This window comes from Corvus cornix, chromosome 2, assembly GCF_000738735.6.
Source record: "Corvus cornix cornix isolate S_Up_H32 chromosome 2, ASM73873v5, whole genome shotgun sequence".
Lineage (NCBI taxonomy): Eukaryota > Metazoa > Chordata > Aves > Passeriformes > Corvidae > Corvus > Corvus cornix.
Genome location: NC_046333.1, coordinates 3,904 through 20,796, shown reverse-complemented (window position 1 = coordinate 20,796; position 16,893 = coordinate 3,904). Strand labels below are relative to the sequence as shown.

Below are 16,893 nucleotides of genomic sequence, written 5' to 3'. Positions count from 1 at the left end.
ACTCTCCATAGTGTTGACCCCAACGATCAGAAGAAGACGGCTTGTTATGACATAGATGTAGAAGTTGAAGACCCATTAAAGGGCCAGATGAGTAGTTTTCTTCTCTCAACAGCTAACCAACAGGAGATTACAGCATTGGATAACAAGGTATTAGCCCAAGAGTAGTGTGCTCATTGTGTAGCTTCATGTGGATTTGGTGTTATGTGTCAAAGACAGTAATGTTGTGAGATGGGGACTTCTTGTGCTTTCAAGGGATGAATCAGCCAAATGCAGTGGGAATACATAGGGCTGAATGGCATTCCCACTTAGGATTTGACACGGTTGTTGAGGTGATAGAGTTTCACAGGTAGCGTACCGAGTCCCCTGACACTTGAGAACCACCTGAACTGTATGACTGTAACTTTTCATTGAGAGGTCATGATATTTTGCTAAATTGCAAAGCCAAAGCTAGGAGAATCTCATACTCAGGTGTGGGTTTTGTATTCATAACTGCAGAATGGCTCTCTGCGTTAGGTGGAAATATGGAACATGCATGGCGGAAAAATCACTTGGAGCAGTTTGGCAGTTTTAAGTGTTAGTGGAAGAGGATTGTGTGCACTTCAAATAATAATACCTGTCTTAAGGCAGTGGTGGGCTTTGCAGGCTGTTTTAGGGGTTTGTGTCCTATGGGCTGTTAGCCAGTTCTGGCATGTGTCAATGGCTGGTTTGGATCGGTAAGGGATAAACGAAACTGCCTCCTCAGATCAAGGCCCAGGTTCTCTTTGTTTACTTCTAATAGAAACAAATATGTTAAACTCTGGTCTTCATGCAATTTTGAAGGGGATCTGGGCACCAGCAATGCAATGGATTCTGGTAACTGTTGCAGCATCTTTTCTGTCATGGCTCTTGAGGAAGGTCCTTTTCAGCAGGGCAGCTGCTTAGTCAGTTGGTTCCCAGCCAGCCAAGCTTGCAAGCAGCATGTGTAGGGTTATTCTGTTTCCAGTCCCACTCACCTTTTCAACCATGTCTGTGTCACCTCTTTTTTGAATATTTGCTACAGCACAGTGCAAGCTGTGATCAGTGAAGTTACTGAAGTCACTGCTGCGTGAATGAGCATGGGCTGCTCCTGTTACCCTCTGTGCATTGCATTGCTGTGCTGCCATGGAGTCCCCTCCTGGGAATTCAGCGCATGCCAATGGAGTTCACTCCACACAGCTACAGTATTTTCCCAAAAAAGGAATGATTTAAAATGGACAGCAGCTCTCTTAACATACCACATAGTACTTACACTAGTGGCCTTGATGGCATAGCCAGATCAGAGGAGGATTATTTTCTTCCACGTGCTTGGTCACCTTAGCTGTTTTGGCAAAAGAGATGAATACATGAAACTAAACAAGATAGGTTTACTATTTCAAACTAGAATGTTAGAGGGACAGGATAGCAAAAGTTTGCTTTTGTGTTTGTCTATGTGTAAATGATTCATGAACTGTTCTCCTCCTGATCATACTTGATGATATTATCCGTTATGGGACCTTGACTTCTCTTCAGTCTTCATTCTTCCCCACTAGTTAATACTCATTTCTTCCGTAATATTTCTGAAGATACGATTCATTTTCTATAAACCTACCCATGATTTCTCACTGTTCATGCTCTTCTTTTTGCAGCCATTGTGAATTTTACAGGCTTTCTCTTAAGAAAAAGTCTAGAAGTCATGGCTGTTCATTTGACATGGACTTAATCAGGAAAGTGCTAGAGTTTTTAAGGATTACAGTAGGATATTGAAGAGATGATGATGATGATGGTAAACTGGGGAATAATTGATTTCTTTCACTGGGCACTGTTTAACTGCATACTTATGTAGCACCTGTCCTCAAAGATCCCAGTCTTGGCAGGCAGAATGATTCTGCACAGGAAATTATTACATTGTACAGTGACATGGCTTAGCTCTGCATGCCATGCAGGAGTTCAGTGCAGGAAGTGAAGGAGAATCCTGTACATACTTGTATTGCAGAAGTGCAAGTGAAACCAAAATGTAGTGGCAGGATTGCAGTTAAGTTGCTGCTTTTTGAATTGAAAAACCCCTAGGAGCCTGCACAAGTCTGTGGTGTAGAATTGTCACCTTTGTACATTACCAGGAATGCAAAGATAGTAACAGAGCTGACCTGATGGTCACTGGAGCATGGGAGAAATTAAAGAATATCTGCTTTGGTTTTTTTCTGTCAGATTCATGAGACAATTGAGTCCATAAATCAGCTAAAAATACAACGTGATTTTATGCTGAGTTTCTCCAAGGATCCTAAAGGATACATCCAAGACCTTCTCCGGTCCCAAAGTAGGGATCTTAAGGTGAGCTAAGGTTTGAAAAAGAATGAATAGTGGAACCAGAATGGAAGAATTTTATCTAAATGTACACAGAGTGTATAGCCAAACATCTAGGATGGATAATTGGTGGAAGACAGACAATGAGTGGACTACTATTCCCTGAGTAGACAGTATGCAGCAAAGACAGTTTAGGTCGTATTCTGGTTCCAGTAGAACAGTGGTGCTTCATGGGAGTGGTAGGTCAGCTTTGTGGCCAGACAGTAAGCTCAAAATGCAGGGCTTTGTTGATGTATTCTGTAAATTGAAAGCTGTGTAAAACTCAGCAGGAGCATCCTATAGCACGAGAACACAATTTGGGTGTTTTGTTGGTTCATAATTTAATCTATCAGCTGTCCTTGAGCTTATCTTTGAGATATGCAAGAAATGGAATGCAAAGAAGTTCAGTTGTTTGCCAGCAAAAATTAATCATTTGTTCCTCATAAAGTTTCACATTTTCTGTCTTTAACTGAGATGCCTCAAAATCAGTTGTATTAACGAATCCATTAAATTATTTTAATAAAATCATTGTGTCTTTCTTATGTAAATGCCTATTGTTAAGTGAATAGTCTTCCGAAAATCTACTGTTAAGGTTATGGTTATTATAATTTATATTGTATTCAAAGGGGACAGGTATCTGAAAGAATGTTTAAATAAAGCAGACTTTGACTTGAGGAACTTACAAACAAAGCTGTCGTGGAGCTTCTCTAGCTATATACATGGAATAGTTGTTCAGAGTTTTCCCAACTAGTCCCAGAAGAGCCTTTTCTATAATGTTCTGCCCTGCTAGCATCAAAGGTGTGATTCCACAACACTGCTTTGCAAAATATACCAATATTTACCTTTGATTCTGTGATGCTGGAGACATAGTCATCAGAATTCTATTTTTTTATAGAATGGTTCCAACCCCCTTGCTGCTCTATCCCTGGAGGCAGATTGGACAGGGCTTGGAGCACCTGATCTAGTGGAAGGTGTCCCTGCCCTTGGCAGGGGGTGGAACGAGATGAGCTTAAAGGTCCCTTCCAACACAAACCATTTGATCATTCTGTGATCCTGCTTTGGCAGAAAGCACACATTGTCCATTTGCTTTGGGCTTTGAGAACAGTTCTGACCATTTTTATGTGTAATGTAGATAATTTTCACTCTGGGTAACTCTGCAAGCTTCTCTGTGTGGTAGAAGAGCTATGGTGAAAAATGGGTTTATTTTTGTCACAGGTGATGACTGATGTGGTTGGAAACCCGGAGGAAGAACGCAGAGCCGAATTTTATCATGAGCCATGGTCTCAAGAAGCTGTGAGCAGATATTTCTACTGCAAGGTATGAAAGAAGTATCCACACTGCTGACTTAAAAATGCATCTCCTGCCACTGAGCAATTTAATCTGCTAAACTGTACAGTGTGTCTTTTTCTTTCAGATCCAGCAGCGCCGACAGGAATTGGAACAATCTTTGGGAGTGCGTAACACATAAGTACTGCTCACAAGATTCCATTGGCATCATGACCACCAAACCAGTGGACTTTTCAGTGTTACTTAGCTCACTGTTACACATGGACCTGCTTCCTGACTGGATGAGAACATACCGTCAACACACCAGTTAGAACACCAGCTTTAGAGTGACCCTTGAAAATCTTGCCCAAGATGGGTGTCTCAAACCATTCCAAGCCAGAGACAGCAACATAACAGTGTCAGTGTGAAAGAAGACTAAAGGTTCACTCATCAACGCACGTCATTAAATTTTAGTGGAAAGTTAGACACTACACAGCAAATCCTAATGGGCTATGCTTAGAATCATGAGTGGCACTGATGGGGGAGGTCGAGATAGGTGTTCTAGGAGACCACAGATTTTGAGAAATAAATGCAGTTCTTATCCTATGGTACCTAAGAATCTCAAACAGTAACTTACTGGAATTAGACAAGATAGTCTTTCTTATAGCTGTGGAATGCTTTATGTTCCTGAATAGAGCTTTTATTCCAGCCGGACCAATGCAAGAAGCTATCTCCCCATCTGAAAGAACTAACTAGGAGGATTTTCATCTCGGAATGCAGAGCCCGTCTGGAAGAAAGACTGAGAGAAAGACTGAGAGAAAGAGACTCATCCCTGGGATAAGAGCTTCTTATGCATCCCTAATATCAGTGGTATTAGCAACAAATGAGGCATTCTGAGAAAATGGAAATAATGTAATGGTGCTTTGCTGATGCCTGCCTTTAACACAGCAGATATTAACAATAAGTATGTATGTAAAATACCAGATCACTTAAATGTTTCTCTGTGTGCCTGTAGGGTTCATCACTGAAAAGAACTTCCTAATTCTTGGTGCAGAATTCAAGAAGCTTAACTTCATGTAACACGGTAGTTTTTTCTTTACTTCAAGATGTTAGCAGAGGCCCTGGATTGGTCTCACATTTTGATCATAGGTGAACTGCCTCTTACTATTAATTATTTAGCTCTCCCATACATGGTACGTGCTGGTTATTTTGGATGCTCTTGAGTTATAAAGCACTATCAGCCTTAAATAGCACAGAGAACATATCCCTTGGAAATCATCTTCTTTGTAAATGTATGACAGATTCAGACTATGGGAATTTATAGAACAATTACTTGGAAGCAGGGACATCTTCCTTAAATCCTTCCCCTCCTCATTTTTTGTAGTGCACAGATGAGTTGTAATTAAAGGCCCAACATGATTTCTAGTCCAAAAAGCAGCTGCCAAAGTATAACTCTTGTCTGTTTCATATGGCACTAAAAATGCTCTTCCAGGTTACTCCTTTTCACCTCCTTTCTTTCACTTCCTTGGAAAAAGAATCAAATTCACATGTGGTATGGAAGGAAGGCAGCTCTTCTGAATAAATGCATTTTTTTCTCTAGTACTGTGTTTTCTGCTGTCTTTGCCAATTTCTCTCTTAGTTTAACTTAAAAGTTTCTTCTGTTCAGTCACAGAAGAGATAGTCTTCTCTTTATACCTTTGTTTAATATCTTTGTTTTCACATTAATAGTGCCATAGCTTTTACTCCATCCGTTGTGTTCAGAGATGTCTTGGAAAATTTGCTTTTGATTGCATTTACGTGATGGCAGTACTCTCACACAAAACCTGTTGGTGTGAGAAAAAGTATGGCAGTATCTCATTGCCTGAGGCCTTTTACTGGGAATGGCTTGATTTGGAATTTTCCCCTTTTGTGTTAAAACCTCTTTTCACAGTAAAATGTGAAATCCTGCAGTCTTAAACTGGTTATACTGAGGGGCTGTGAGGCTGCCACAGTGATTGACTTGAAATGTTACTTAATTTAGGACTCCACTAATTGGACTACAAGCAAGCATTATGAAGAGAAAACAGTGGGGGTCATCTGCTACTGTGCTTCCATATTTGTTATGCTGCTGTGTCCATTGTGTGCATGCTGCTCGATGTATGAAACTCTTGTCTATATGTAGCAAACAGAGCAGCTACATTCAGGGGCTTTGTTCAGTGTGCAGGAATAAGAAATGCAGAGGAAGATATGCAAGGATATGAGAAGGCCACTGGACTGAGATAGATGCCTGCAGAATGTCTGCCAGGGAATTCTGGAGTTTTGAGAGCCTTCCTGCTGAAGTGGCAAATATTTGCAAGAAATATCAGTCATTTGCCACAGCTGGCAACATACTGGAGTCCAGCCTGGTTTTAGAGCCTCTGTAGAATTAATTGGATGGATCTGGTTCCAAGTCTCTTTCAGAGCAAATTAACAAAACTAATGTGTTGGTGCCGGTGTTCACAACTGCATCACTGAAAGCTGAAGCTCTGTTAAGCAGCAGTGTTGCACTGAAATGTGTGTGTGCATGAATCAGGCACTGGAGATGACAGTCCAGAATCTAAATTCTTATATCCCACTGGCTATAAGAAAAGAGTGGTTACCACCAGTGAGTCTTAGGAATCAGGAGTCAGGAGTCAGATATCTTTCCTTTGGTTAAACTGGAGTTTGAGATTTTGATGCCTTTTTCCTGGAGCTGTTCAGGAGCTGTTCGGGCCTTTTAGTGAAGACAGAGAAAAATACTGTCCTCTGTTCCACAAGTGCAGCTAAGAGCTTTCTTGTTTGCAAAACAAAGAGAAATTTTTTTTTGAAGAGAAATAATGGAGAAATACTGGAAGCAACTAGACCAAGTGTTGCTTGACCATTGAAAATTAAGGGTAGTGGCACTGAACAGGCAGGTAATTATGGGCAGACTGTGAATGAGAAATTTATTTTGAGTTCAGGATGGTTGTCTTTTTGGGTGTGTAAAAGATGACAAGAAGATGTTTCAGCGTCTTCAGTTGCTACAGTACAATACAAATCTATGCATACTGCAAAAAAAAATTCTGTGCATAGAAGTAATTAATGTATAGATGATAATATAGATTGTTAGAAAATATAGCATCCAACTAGGAAAGGGTTCAAAAGAATTTTGGAGTACCAGTAGGAGGGAAATGTATCTTGGAGCGGAAGTGTTGACATGGCAGGTTAGAAACAGTTTTTTTAGTCTTCTGGGTTGTTGGCCCTGAGACAGTAATCAGATCAAATGTTTCTTAGAGATTGAAGGGGAAACAAATGTTCGGTTATGGAATAAAGAGAAGAATACAGCAGTAGGAAAGGAAATTTAAAAATGGAGCAGAGTGCCACTGCAGCGCCAGTAAGACACAGCACAAGATAATGTGCAAAGTACTCTTGGAAATAGCACAGCCCACGTGAGTCTGTGCATTCTGTGTGCATGTGGACATAAAGAGAGCACCGTCTCTACGGTCTCAGTCGCTGCGTAGCTGCGGAAGTGGGGGGCAAGGACAGAACCAAAAGTTTTGCCAGTAACTTTGAGATGCACTGTCAAAGCATTTTCACTGTTACCAGCAGGGATTCTGTTGTTCGACATAGCAGGATTTGTAGTCGTAGTGCAGACATCCTCTCGACTGGCAAGTTTTTTACACCACATTGTTTAGAATTTATCCTGTGGAAGCCGAGTGAAAATATTAGTGTATAAATCAAGATTGGTGCATATCCTAGGGCTCCTAATTTTGCCAAAATGCTAATCGGGTGTTTGGGGATTGTTGGTCTGGTTTTGTGTGGAGAACCCTTTTATGGCAATGCAAAGAGATAAGGAGGGAAAGAAGGCTCTTTTTTACTAAAGAAAGCGGTCTCCTTTCTGTAACTGCTCTGCTGTTTAATAGGATGTATCTGTTCTGCCAGATCCTGTATTGTGAACATCTTTTCCAAACTCACTGAAGAGAGGAACTCCATTTAAAAATTACAACAGTGGGTTTGTGAGAGTGAGCAAATACGTGTATAAAGAACGGGGGGAAGGGAGAGAGCCACTTCCTCTACTCTGCAGCCACCATATCCATTGTATGATGCCGAGTGATTCGTAGAAAAGCTTTTGACAATAAATACTTTGTTTCTTTGTATCTCGTGCACTAATCTTATGTGCCTTCACAAAGACGGGTACGTTGGTTTCTTTCTGTTCCTGATAATGATCTCTAGTGTTTGGGTTTCCCTTCACTTGTGAATGCACACACAGACAGGCAAACATTTACAGGTTTTCATGGGACCTGACAAAGGTGAGAACTGTTTCTCTTTAGATCTTTCTTACCTGAATTCCTTTTTTCACTAGATTCCACCTTCAGCCATTTTCGTACTCAGTAAGTGAGAAATCCTTTCCATTGGAGAGATCTGGCTCCTCTCCTTGTCAGCCTAGAACTAGAGCTTGGATGCTGAGAGGTCGTGTAGGAATTACAGAGTCACCATCTCCACTGTGGTAGCAATTAGGTGGATGCCACTTCTATAGCGCTTGTCCCCAGGTTCTGCTTAAATAATTAAAAAAAAAAAAAATCAAATGGAGTTTCTTCTACTATGTATAATATGTCATTGCAGGTCCAGATCGGGCCAGGCGCTTCTGAACAGGAGACCTCTGCCACCTGTCGATTGTCGATTTGGCTGGGAATATGGTTTTGTTCCAGAGTGGCTGGATGGAGCACTGGGGACAGTTGGGGTTTGTCAGCTTCAGGGGTTGATTGCAAAATCACTGAAAAGAAGAATGACAACGAGGTTTTTCAAACTGGTGCTTTCAGACCCCACTTGACATCTTTGCTTTGGTTTGGAGGTGGTCATGTATTTGCACTGCAGGTAACGAATGTCCCCTTCCAAATTCAGCCCAGCAGGTCCCAAAGGCTGTTACCGGGATTATTTCTTCTTTACTTTCTTTCATTTGTGATAACATAATACCCAAACTGACAGGAGAAATTCCTTAATTTCTCATGGAGAAAACCACATGGCAGAGGCAGTTTGCAAAGCAACCCAGAATTGTGTATGGAGAAGAGAATGCTGAAATGTGTGTATGCATGAATTCAGGCACTGGAGATGGCAGTCCAGAATCTAAATTCTTATATCCCACTGGCTATAAGAAAAGACTGGTTACCACCAGTGAGTCTTAGGAATCAGGAGTCAGGTATCTTTCCTTTTCCAGGAAAAAATGCACAATGCCAAGTCTTTTTCAGTTCTTTCACCTAGAAAAGCTCTTCCTGGCACACAGGGAGCAGATATTTATTTCTCAAGTGCTCGGACTGGACTGGGACCACTCCAAACGCGAGGAATAATTTCATTTTTCCAGAAGGAACCGGGATAATCATGGACTTCCATGTACGAATGGTTGGAGAGAAACTTGGAAGAAGTCTTGAAACTTGTTTCTGCTTTATCCTGGTATGGCGTTTGCTCCCTGAATGCCGGAAATACTCGCGCTTCCGAGCGCGTTGGCTGCGCAGGGGCGCCGCGGTTCCGCATTCCCGCTCCGCAGGGAGGCGCGCGGGCACTGCTGGGTGACTCTCTGGTGCCGCCTGCTGGCTCAAGGTGGTACTGCGGCCAAGAAAGGCACGCATGCGCACTGACTTGGGCACATCGCCGGTGTCACCTGCTGGCCGAAAAGCAGTACTGCAGCTAGGGGCGGTGCGCATGCGCACTGATCAGCGGGGAAGCCCTTCGTCGTGTGGTCATTAAGGGAGAAATGGAAACAATGCTGAGCATGCGCGGTGTTGTGGGAGGGAAGCGCAGGAGCAGTGCTGCCTGGTTACGTCATGTGGTGGTGAAGGGCGGGCGGAGCCGGGCAGCGCTGCGCATGCGCACTGGCTTTACCCGCCCGGTGCTGTGCTCCGTGGGTACCGTCCGGCGCTGCCCGGGAGCGGCTTGGAAGCGCCGGGTTCGGTTCCCGGCTGCGGCAGCGGCGGCGAGGGTTGTGGTGACAATGGAGGAGGGCGGCTGTTGCTGTGGCTGCAGCGAGGTGGAAAGTGAGCGGAGAACGGCGACGCAGCGTGTGCCGGGAAAAGACCCGAGGGGGGCGGCCCCGGAGCAGAGCCGGGCGGGAGCGGGCGGCGGGGACTGCGCGGGGCGAAGGCGGTCCGGGCGCGGAGCCGGGGAGGAGCTGCGGGGCTGGGGCCGGGACTTGCGGGCGGCACGGCGGGACCTCCCTGCAGAGCCTTTCCTGGGAAACAAAACCTGGAGTTTGTCCCACCTCGGCCCCGTGGCAAGGGGCAGCGCAACCGAGGGGAGCAGCGCCTGAGCAGGGGCGGCAGCGTGCGGGCGCAGGGAAGACGCGGCTGGTGCTGGAGCGAGAACGTGCAGGTTTCTTACATTTAAATGAACGTGGAAAGCAGGGAGAGAGGTGGTATAAAAGCACCGGGTGCTCGGGCAGGTGAGACAGGACTCAGGGGAGGGAGTCGCTTTCCTGAGCTCCTGAAGTTCCACTTGACTCTCTCAGGAGCACTCGTGAGAAGTTTCCCATTTGGAGTTGGGCTCCAAAAGGAAGGAACTTGAAACCGCTTCTTCTGATAAATCCGTAAGTATGGGAGGCCCTATGAAGCCCACGGGTGTAAGCAGCCAATAACTCCCACGAGTATTTTAACTACTAAAAATAGCAACTTTTATTTCTTCTGCACACAAACGACTTGGCTGTCCTGTGCAGGGTTCACTGAGGCTGTGAATTGCAATCCAGGGCATCTTCAGGCTCCTGGTGCTCGGGACTGTGGCGTTTGGTGTGCAGAAAACATCCCAGGCTGTCCAGCTTGGGTGTGGATGTGCATTTCCACAGTTCCTCAGAGTGGGAGAAGGCCAAGAGGGTGATGGGAAGGCCTTTCTTCTAGGCCTGGGCATCCTCAAGACACCTCAAGGATGTTTTTTAAATGTTTGTTGTCTTTTGTTTCCCAGCCCAGGGCTGAGCTGGAGAACGGGTGGAGACAGTGGCAAGCGGGAGTCCCATGTTTACATCTGTCCTTGGATTCCACTTTCTTCCAGTGGGTCTGTGCTGCCCGAAGTACAAAGGAAGGAGGTGTTGGAGTACCTGTTTGTTCACCTGTTGAGCTTGGAAGAGATGCTGAGTGTGAAATTCCAGGGGTGCCGGCTCCTTGCGAGCTGTTGGTTGCTGAGGAGATTGGGTAGGGGAAAGGGGGGGAGAGTCCGAGCACAGCACAGTGATAGGAGCTGGGTTTGCATCTCAATCTAAGGCATCTCAAAGCCTGATAAGCTGGAAAGAAGACTTTGCTGTGTTAATGCACAATTACATTTTTGTGCAATTTTTTGAAATTAGGGCTGGGATCAATCTGGGGAGGTTATCTGGCCCAATTCCCTGTGCCCTGCTTTGCCATGAGGAATGGATGCCTGACCTCTTTGCAGAGAGCTGCTGCTGCTAAAGATTTCTCAGTTTCTATAGTGAATTTATCCCAGTACTTTGCTGCTATTTCCCCTTATTACATTTAAGATCAGCTCCAGCTGAGTTAGAATTTAATCCCAACCTTTTCCCCTTTTTTTTTTTTTCCCAAGAGGCCTCAGCTATCTCGCTATTTCTTTCCTCTCTCACCCTCCAGGTCCTGTTTTTCAGACCTCGTTCTTTCCTTATAAAACCCTTGATAACCCATTCCCCACTTAAGGCTTTGTTGTATCCTTCTTTTGCTACCTTCTGGGTGCTGTGGATGAAGGTCTGGCTTTGAGGAGCACACCCTGCTCCCTTTGCTCAAGGGATTGCAGTTATTCCAATCTCCTGCTGCTGAGGACTTCCTTAGGCTCTTGCTGAAATGAAAAATATCCAGGAAGTTTTTCCTTTTTTGAGATTAGACTGGTTTCTGCAGGTCCTTGAGATGTGACCATGATGGTTAAAAACCCACAGTGCAAATGAAGGTTTCTCCCGTCTTCCCCCCTGCCCCCTACCTGCTCCATCTGCCACAGTTCATTACTTTGTAATCACAACTACTAAGGAAACCTTTCTAATCTTGTCAATTGGCAATGCAACTGCTTTTAAATTCTGGTTTAAAATAGGTTTTGAAGTCAGGCTCTGCCCTTGCTATTGATTTGAATTCTTGACTGAGTAAATTATTGGTGCTTAACAAGCCCTTTGTTGCTTTAAAGCCTTTCTCCAAGGGTCAAAGAATAACACTGACGGGAGTGAAGGAGCGCTGCCCAGTAGTTGCTTAGAAACGGAGTGTGTTAAACCCGGTTTCTTTAAAAGCAGTTTTGAGTAAGTGAAATTCAGGCACTTGAATTACTTTGGGAAATGGTCCATTTAGGATAGATCCACACTGACAGAAGCTGTTTATCTGAGGTCAGTACATGCTTTGATCAGTGCAGGGCCTTCCCCTCAAGAAATGCATGAGCCAAGCCCAGCAAGGTAGAGGAAAAGACACAAGTTCAGCTTAGGGAGCTGCACAGGTGAAATCCCATGGATGTGCCTGGAGCACGGCCCTCCCCAGCAGCTTTTCTTACAGTTAAATTCCTTTAAAAAGCTAAAAGCTGATGCTCAGTACTTTGGGATCTGGCTCAAAACTGTGGAGAGGATAAACTCCCTTACTGGAACTCAGGGCAGTGGAGTGCTCACAAGCCAGCAGCCAGATTGCTTCTTGTTCAGCTTCAATTCAACGTTGGCTTTTTGTTGTTGTTTTGGTTAGTTGGCTGGTTTTAAAGTATTCTTAGAGATGCTACAAGTGGAAGAAGAGAACAGAAATAGAGTGGAGCACCACTGGCACAGTAACTGATATTTTACTGTTCCTCTTTTTCTTTTAAAAATTTATGTAGATAACATGAACTTTTAAACTCTGTGATTTGGGAGAAACACTCTTTTTTCTCCCTCTCTTTGGAAGAGATATGCAAGTCCTGAGCCGTTGGGCCAACGCTTGCTGCATTTTGTTTACGTTTTTACAATCAAACAAGGGGCTGATAAGATTGACAAGGAAGATACAACTCAGGAGCTCACTAGGCAGCAGCCTCCAAATCTTTGGGTGATGCAGTAGAGTATGAAGACTGTTTTCCAGTGCGAGATTAATCCATAATACATGCTCACTGACATAAAAGTCACTTCTTATAAGCCACTTCTTATTCCCTGAAGTGCAGGAGCTGAGGTGTTTGACAAAGCCTTGGCAGAATGATGAAGTATATCCCTGTCAGATTCTCCTTCCTGCTAGCAAGAGCAATCCATCTTCTTTAAGGGTTTTGTTCCTTTGGGATTGTGTGTAGTTTAGAGGGAGAACAGTACCCAGAAGCATTAATTATTTCATCTGCACTGCTTTTTTCCTCGACGTGTGAGGTCTGAGTATTGTGCTGGGAAGTGGGGCCAATAAAATTTCTGGGAGTCAGACTTGGAGCTTGAAAGTTTTAGAATTAACACTGGAGACTCAGCTCCCTCTATGGTCAGAAGAGGGGGAGACACCTTCCTTCAGGATGTCTCTCCAGGGAATGCTTTTGCAAAGTTTTCTCTCGTAACGGCTGAAGTCTTGCCTCTCCCTGAAATTGCGGTGTAGATCCCACTGGAGGCAGTAAATCTCTCAAATGTATGAGCTTGGGCCTACACACCTGCTAAGGTGTGACTAGAGGTGTGAGAGCTTTTGCAAATGAATTTGGAATAATGAGAATCACAAAACCACTGAGGTTGGAAAAGCCCTCTAAGGTCATCGAGTCCAACGTGTGCCCAATCCCTACCTTGTCACCCAGCCCAGAGCACTGAGTGCCATGTCCAGGTGTTCCTTGGACACCTCCAGGAACGGGGACTCCAAACCTCCCTGGGCATCCCCTGCCAAGGCCTGACCACCCTTTCCAGGAAGAAAGTCCTCTTGATGTCCAACCCTGGTGCAGCTTGAGGCCATTTCCTCTTGTCCTGTTCCTGGTTGCCTGGGAGAAGCAGCCAATCCTCACCTGGCTACACCCTCCTGTCAGGGAGGTGTAGAGAGCAAGGTCTTCTCTGGGCCTGTTCTTCTTAGGACTGGTACGGAATCACTATTTTGCATTAAAGGACAAGAAGCAGATGTTTTGAAAAAATACTTTGAAATGTTTTTGCATTGCCCTGGAAATCTGCCAAGAATTGGAGTTGCTTACCAGGTTAGGTGTTCTTGCCTGCAACTTCCCAGGGGCTGCTGGAGGTGGGATGAGGCTATTGCAGAGGAAGTACAAGTACGTGGTTTCTCACTCAGGAGACTGGGTTTACTGTAGTTATGGGACTGGTTTTCCAGACTAGAGGAACCCCTTAAAGGACTGCAGAGGGAGGTGGAGATGGGATTTGGGGTTTGCATCCCCACCTCCTGAGCACACGTGGGGTTAGATGCCCCTTGGCAGAGCTGTAAGGTGTAATGTGGGCAGCAGCTCCTCCTCTCTTTGGGGGCCTAAATTGAAACGCTCGGGAGCCAAATCACCTCTGAGCTGCTCTGTTGTGAGCAGGAGAGGAAGGGACACCTCCAAAGGCCACACAGCTCACTCATAGTCAGAAAAATCCTACTGCTGAACCTGGAACCCCCCCAAGGATGCCCGGGACCCCCCGGGCCCCTCTGTGATCCTCGACAATGCACCCCCCCATCATCAGACCATGCAGTGTCCCCCAGTGTTCTGCCAGTGGGAGCACTGGAAGAGATACTGGGAACACTGGGAGGGAACTGGGAGGAAACTTCCCACCACTCTCCAACGTGCAGCAGCCCCAAGTGCGACCAGTGAGGAGGAGGAAGTGCTCCCAGTGCCCCGCCCCCACCCCCCGCCAAAAAAAAAGTTGGGGAGGGGTGCGGGGGGGAGTACGAGAAGAAAAAGGATTTAAATGGAGGAGAAAACACTCAGTTTCTGTAATTGTGTTTGAACTTAGGAGGATCCCACTTCATCTACGATTTGAAAGGTCTCAATTGAAGGAACACACGTTTTCATGATTTTGTATCTCAATTGGCAGGGAATCACCGTTTTCCATTATTTTCGTATCTAAATGGAAGAAGAAAGCCTTTATGGTGCTGTTTGATGGATTTGAATTGAGGGAAACCGCCCCATTTTCATCATCTTAAGGTTAAAATTGAGGGCAAAACACCACCGTCCCTGGTTTTAAAGGGCTTCCCTTGAGAAGAACTTCTTTATGTGCCATTATAAGAGTTCCATCGAGGGGGGACCCTCATTTGAAGGGACCTTCATAGAGGAAAAATGTGTCCAAAAGACCCCAAAATGGTGTTTCTTGAGGGAAATTGAAGAGGGAGCTGCATTTCCCCTCATTTCAGGAGGCTAAATTGAGCAAAACTCCCCCGTGATTCACTTTTTATTTGGGTTTAAATTTAGGGGAGACCCTCCTTATGCATCAATTACGGGTCTAAATTGAGAGGGAACCTCCGTTTTCCCCTTGATTCAAGGCTTTGAAATGGTGACTAAAGGGAGTTTTCCCTTAATTCATTAAGAAATTGAAAAAGAACAGTAAAGATGAGCTGGCGCTGCCGGTTTGGACTCAATTTATCTGTCGGGATTGCAAACTCCGACAGACACCGAGCGCCGACGGATGCCCAGCAGTGACTGTGTCACGCCCCGACAGATCAAACAGGGGCTGGAAGCTCCATGGAGTAGCTCAGCGCCTGCTCCACTCTTGCCCCCCAAAGCCCGGGATGGACCGGTGGGTCTGGACACATCCCCATTGAGGGGGGCAGAGCCGCTGCTCGGGGGCCCCGGGGGATCCTTTATCCCCCTCGTGCAGCTGCGAGCTGCCGAGGAAAAAGTCCTCGTTCCTAGGCTTGAACCCCTGCAGGTTTACCTCTCATTCTCTTGCTCTGATTTGTTTGACAAGAAATTCAATTTATTCCCCCCAGTCGTGTCTCTTACTCCAGTGACCCGTGAGTGACCTGTCTAGGCCCTTTTCCCGATCCTCAAGTTTTTCCTGATGTGTTCTGTTCCCTGCCCAGGGTGAGGAGGAGAGGGACAGAGCGGTTTTGCTGCCACCAGGCACCTGGCCAGGCCCAGCCCACCCCAATAATCCCTGCGATAATTCACGCCACCATTACCCAGGCGCGCGGCGGGTCCGGCTCCGCGGGCAGGCGGCTACAGTAGTTCAAAGTGGGCAAACTGGGACGGAGTGAGAGGAAGCAGGTGGTGCCGGTGGGTGAAATGTCTCTGCTGCGACCTGCCTGGGAAAGGAGGAGGGAGAACCTGGTGCAAAGTAAAGGGGAGAGAAAGAGGGACAAGGCTGGAGCTGTGGAAGGAAGCGGAGATGGCCAAGGGGCAGCTGAGCATTTTGCTTTCCAACTCTGTGGGGGGAAAGAAAGCGCTGTCAAATCCATCCAGGAAAACAGAGGAGAAATAGCAGGTGGTGGAAATCGCCGGCAATTTGGATTCAATTTGTCTGTCTGAACTGCAAACGCCGACAGACACCGAGCACCGCTGGACGCCTGCTGGCGTTGCGGTGTGTCCTGCTCCGGCTGCAGCCCGCCTGGCGAGACCCCCAGCAGCAGCTGCCCGGGGGCTGCGGATCGGGCAGCAGCCAATCGGAAGCATCGCAGCGTGCGGCAGCCAATAGGAGCCCTGGCTACTCCGGCAGCCAATGGAAAGCGCCGTTTCCTGAGGGACCAGGCAAAGCTCGAAGCTCCTCACAGCTGCTTCGTTTTTTGGGACATTTGTGGAAAGCTCGGAGTTCTTTTTTTTTTCTTTAGCTTACCTTTTCCAGGACAGGACGGATTCCGGCGCGGGGATATCCCGCCTCGGGCGTTTCTGGGCGGTTTTGAAGCGGGGGGGAGCCCACCGCGGCAGTGGCGGGAAAAGGGGGTGCGGAGTGTAAAAGGGGCGCTTCGTCCCGGTAGGGAGCGGGAGAATGCGGCGCGGGCGGTGGGTGGTGAGTGCCGTCGGCGAGACGGGGCTTGGGCCGCCTGCGGTGTGCGATCTCCCGGAGAGCAGCGGGGAGGCCCCCGGGGAGCGGCGGCTGGCGGGGCGCTGTGGGAGCCGGCGCATGTCCCCGAATGAGCCGCCCGGCGCAACGCGCGAGGTGCCAATGAAATAAAATAGAACACGGTAAAGTGCCATAGAGGAGCCGCACCTAGAGGGCTCTCCGCCCCTGCCCCGTGTCACTAAGAGAGCTGCACCGCGGGACCGTCGGGGCGGCGCTGCTGGTTAAAAAGAGCAGGACGGGAAAGGCTGGGAAGTGTGAGCGGAATAAAATATTGACAAGGGGAAGTGTGAGCGGAATAAAATACTGAGAGTGGTCTAAGAAATATTCAAAAGGTACTGCAGCAGGAGTGGCCCCTGCGTGTTGTTACTAAAACAGCTGCACCGAGGCACCTTTGGGGTGGTGTTGATGGTAAACGTGCAGCACGG

The 16,893-nt window shown here is 46.5% G+C and overlaps 1 protein-coding gene and 1 long non-coding RNA gene across 11 annotated transcripts in view; both read left to right on the top strand.

Moving 5' to 3' along the window:
* The window catches only part of SMARCD3 (SWI/SNF related, matrix associated, actin dependent regulator of chromatin, subfamily d, member 3), an 80,521-nt gene extending 72,785 nt beyond the window's left edge, over positions 1-7,736 (top strand). For all 10 annotated transcript variants that reach the window (XM_039549106.1, XM_039549108.1, XM_039549107.1 and 7 more), the window contains 4 exons: positions 12-147; positions 2,203-2,325; positions 3,553-3,654; positions 3,752-7,736. In XM_039549106.1, the coding sequence (XP_039405040.1) occupies positions 12-147; positions 2,203-2,325; positions 3,553-3,654; positions 3,752-3,805 (415 nt within the window). In that variant the 3' untranslated portion in view covers positions 3,806-7,736. The remainder of the gene's footprint in view (positions 1-11; positions 148-2,202; positions 2,326-3,552; positions 3,655-3,751) is intronic.
* Positions 7,737-9,470: 1,734 nt separating this feature from the next.
* On the top strand, positions 9,471-11,237 carry LOC120409764. The gene is made up of 2 exons (XR_005601565.1): positions 9,471-9,608; positions 10,079-11,237. It is a non-coding gene; the product is annotated as an uncharacterized LOC120409764 (long non-coding RNA).
* The last annotated feature ends 5,656 nt before the right edge of the window (positions 11,238-16,893 follow it).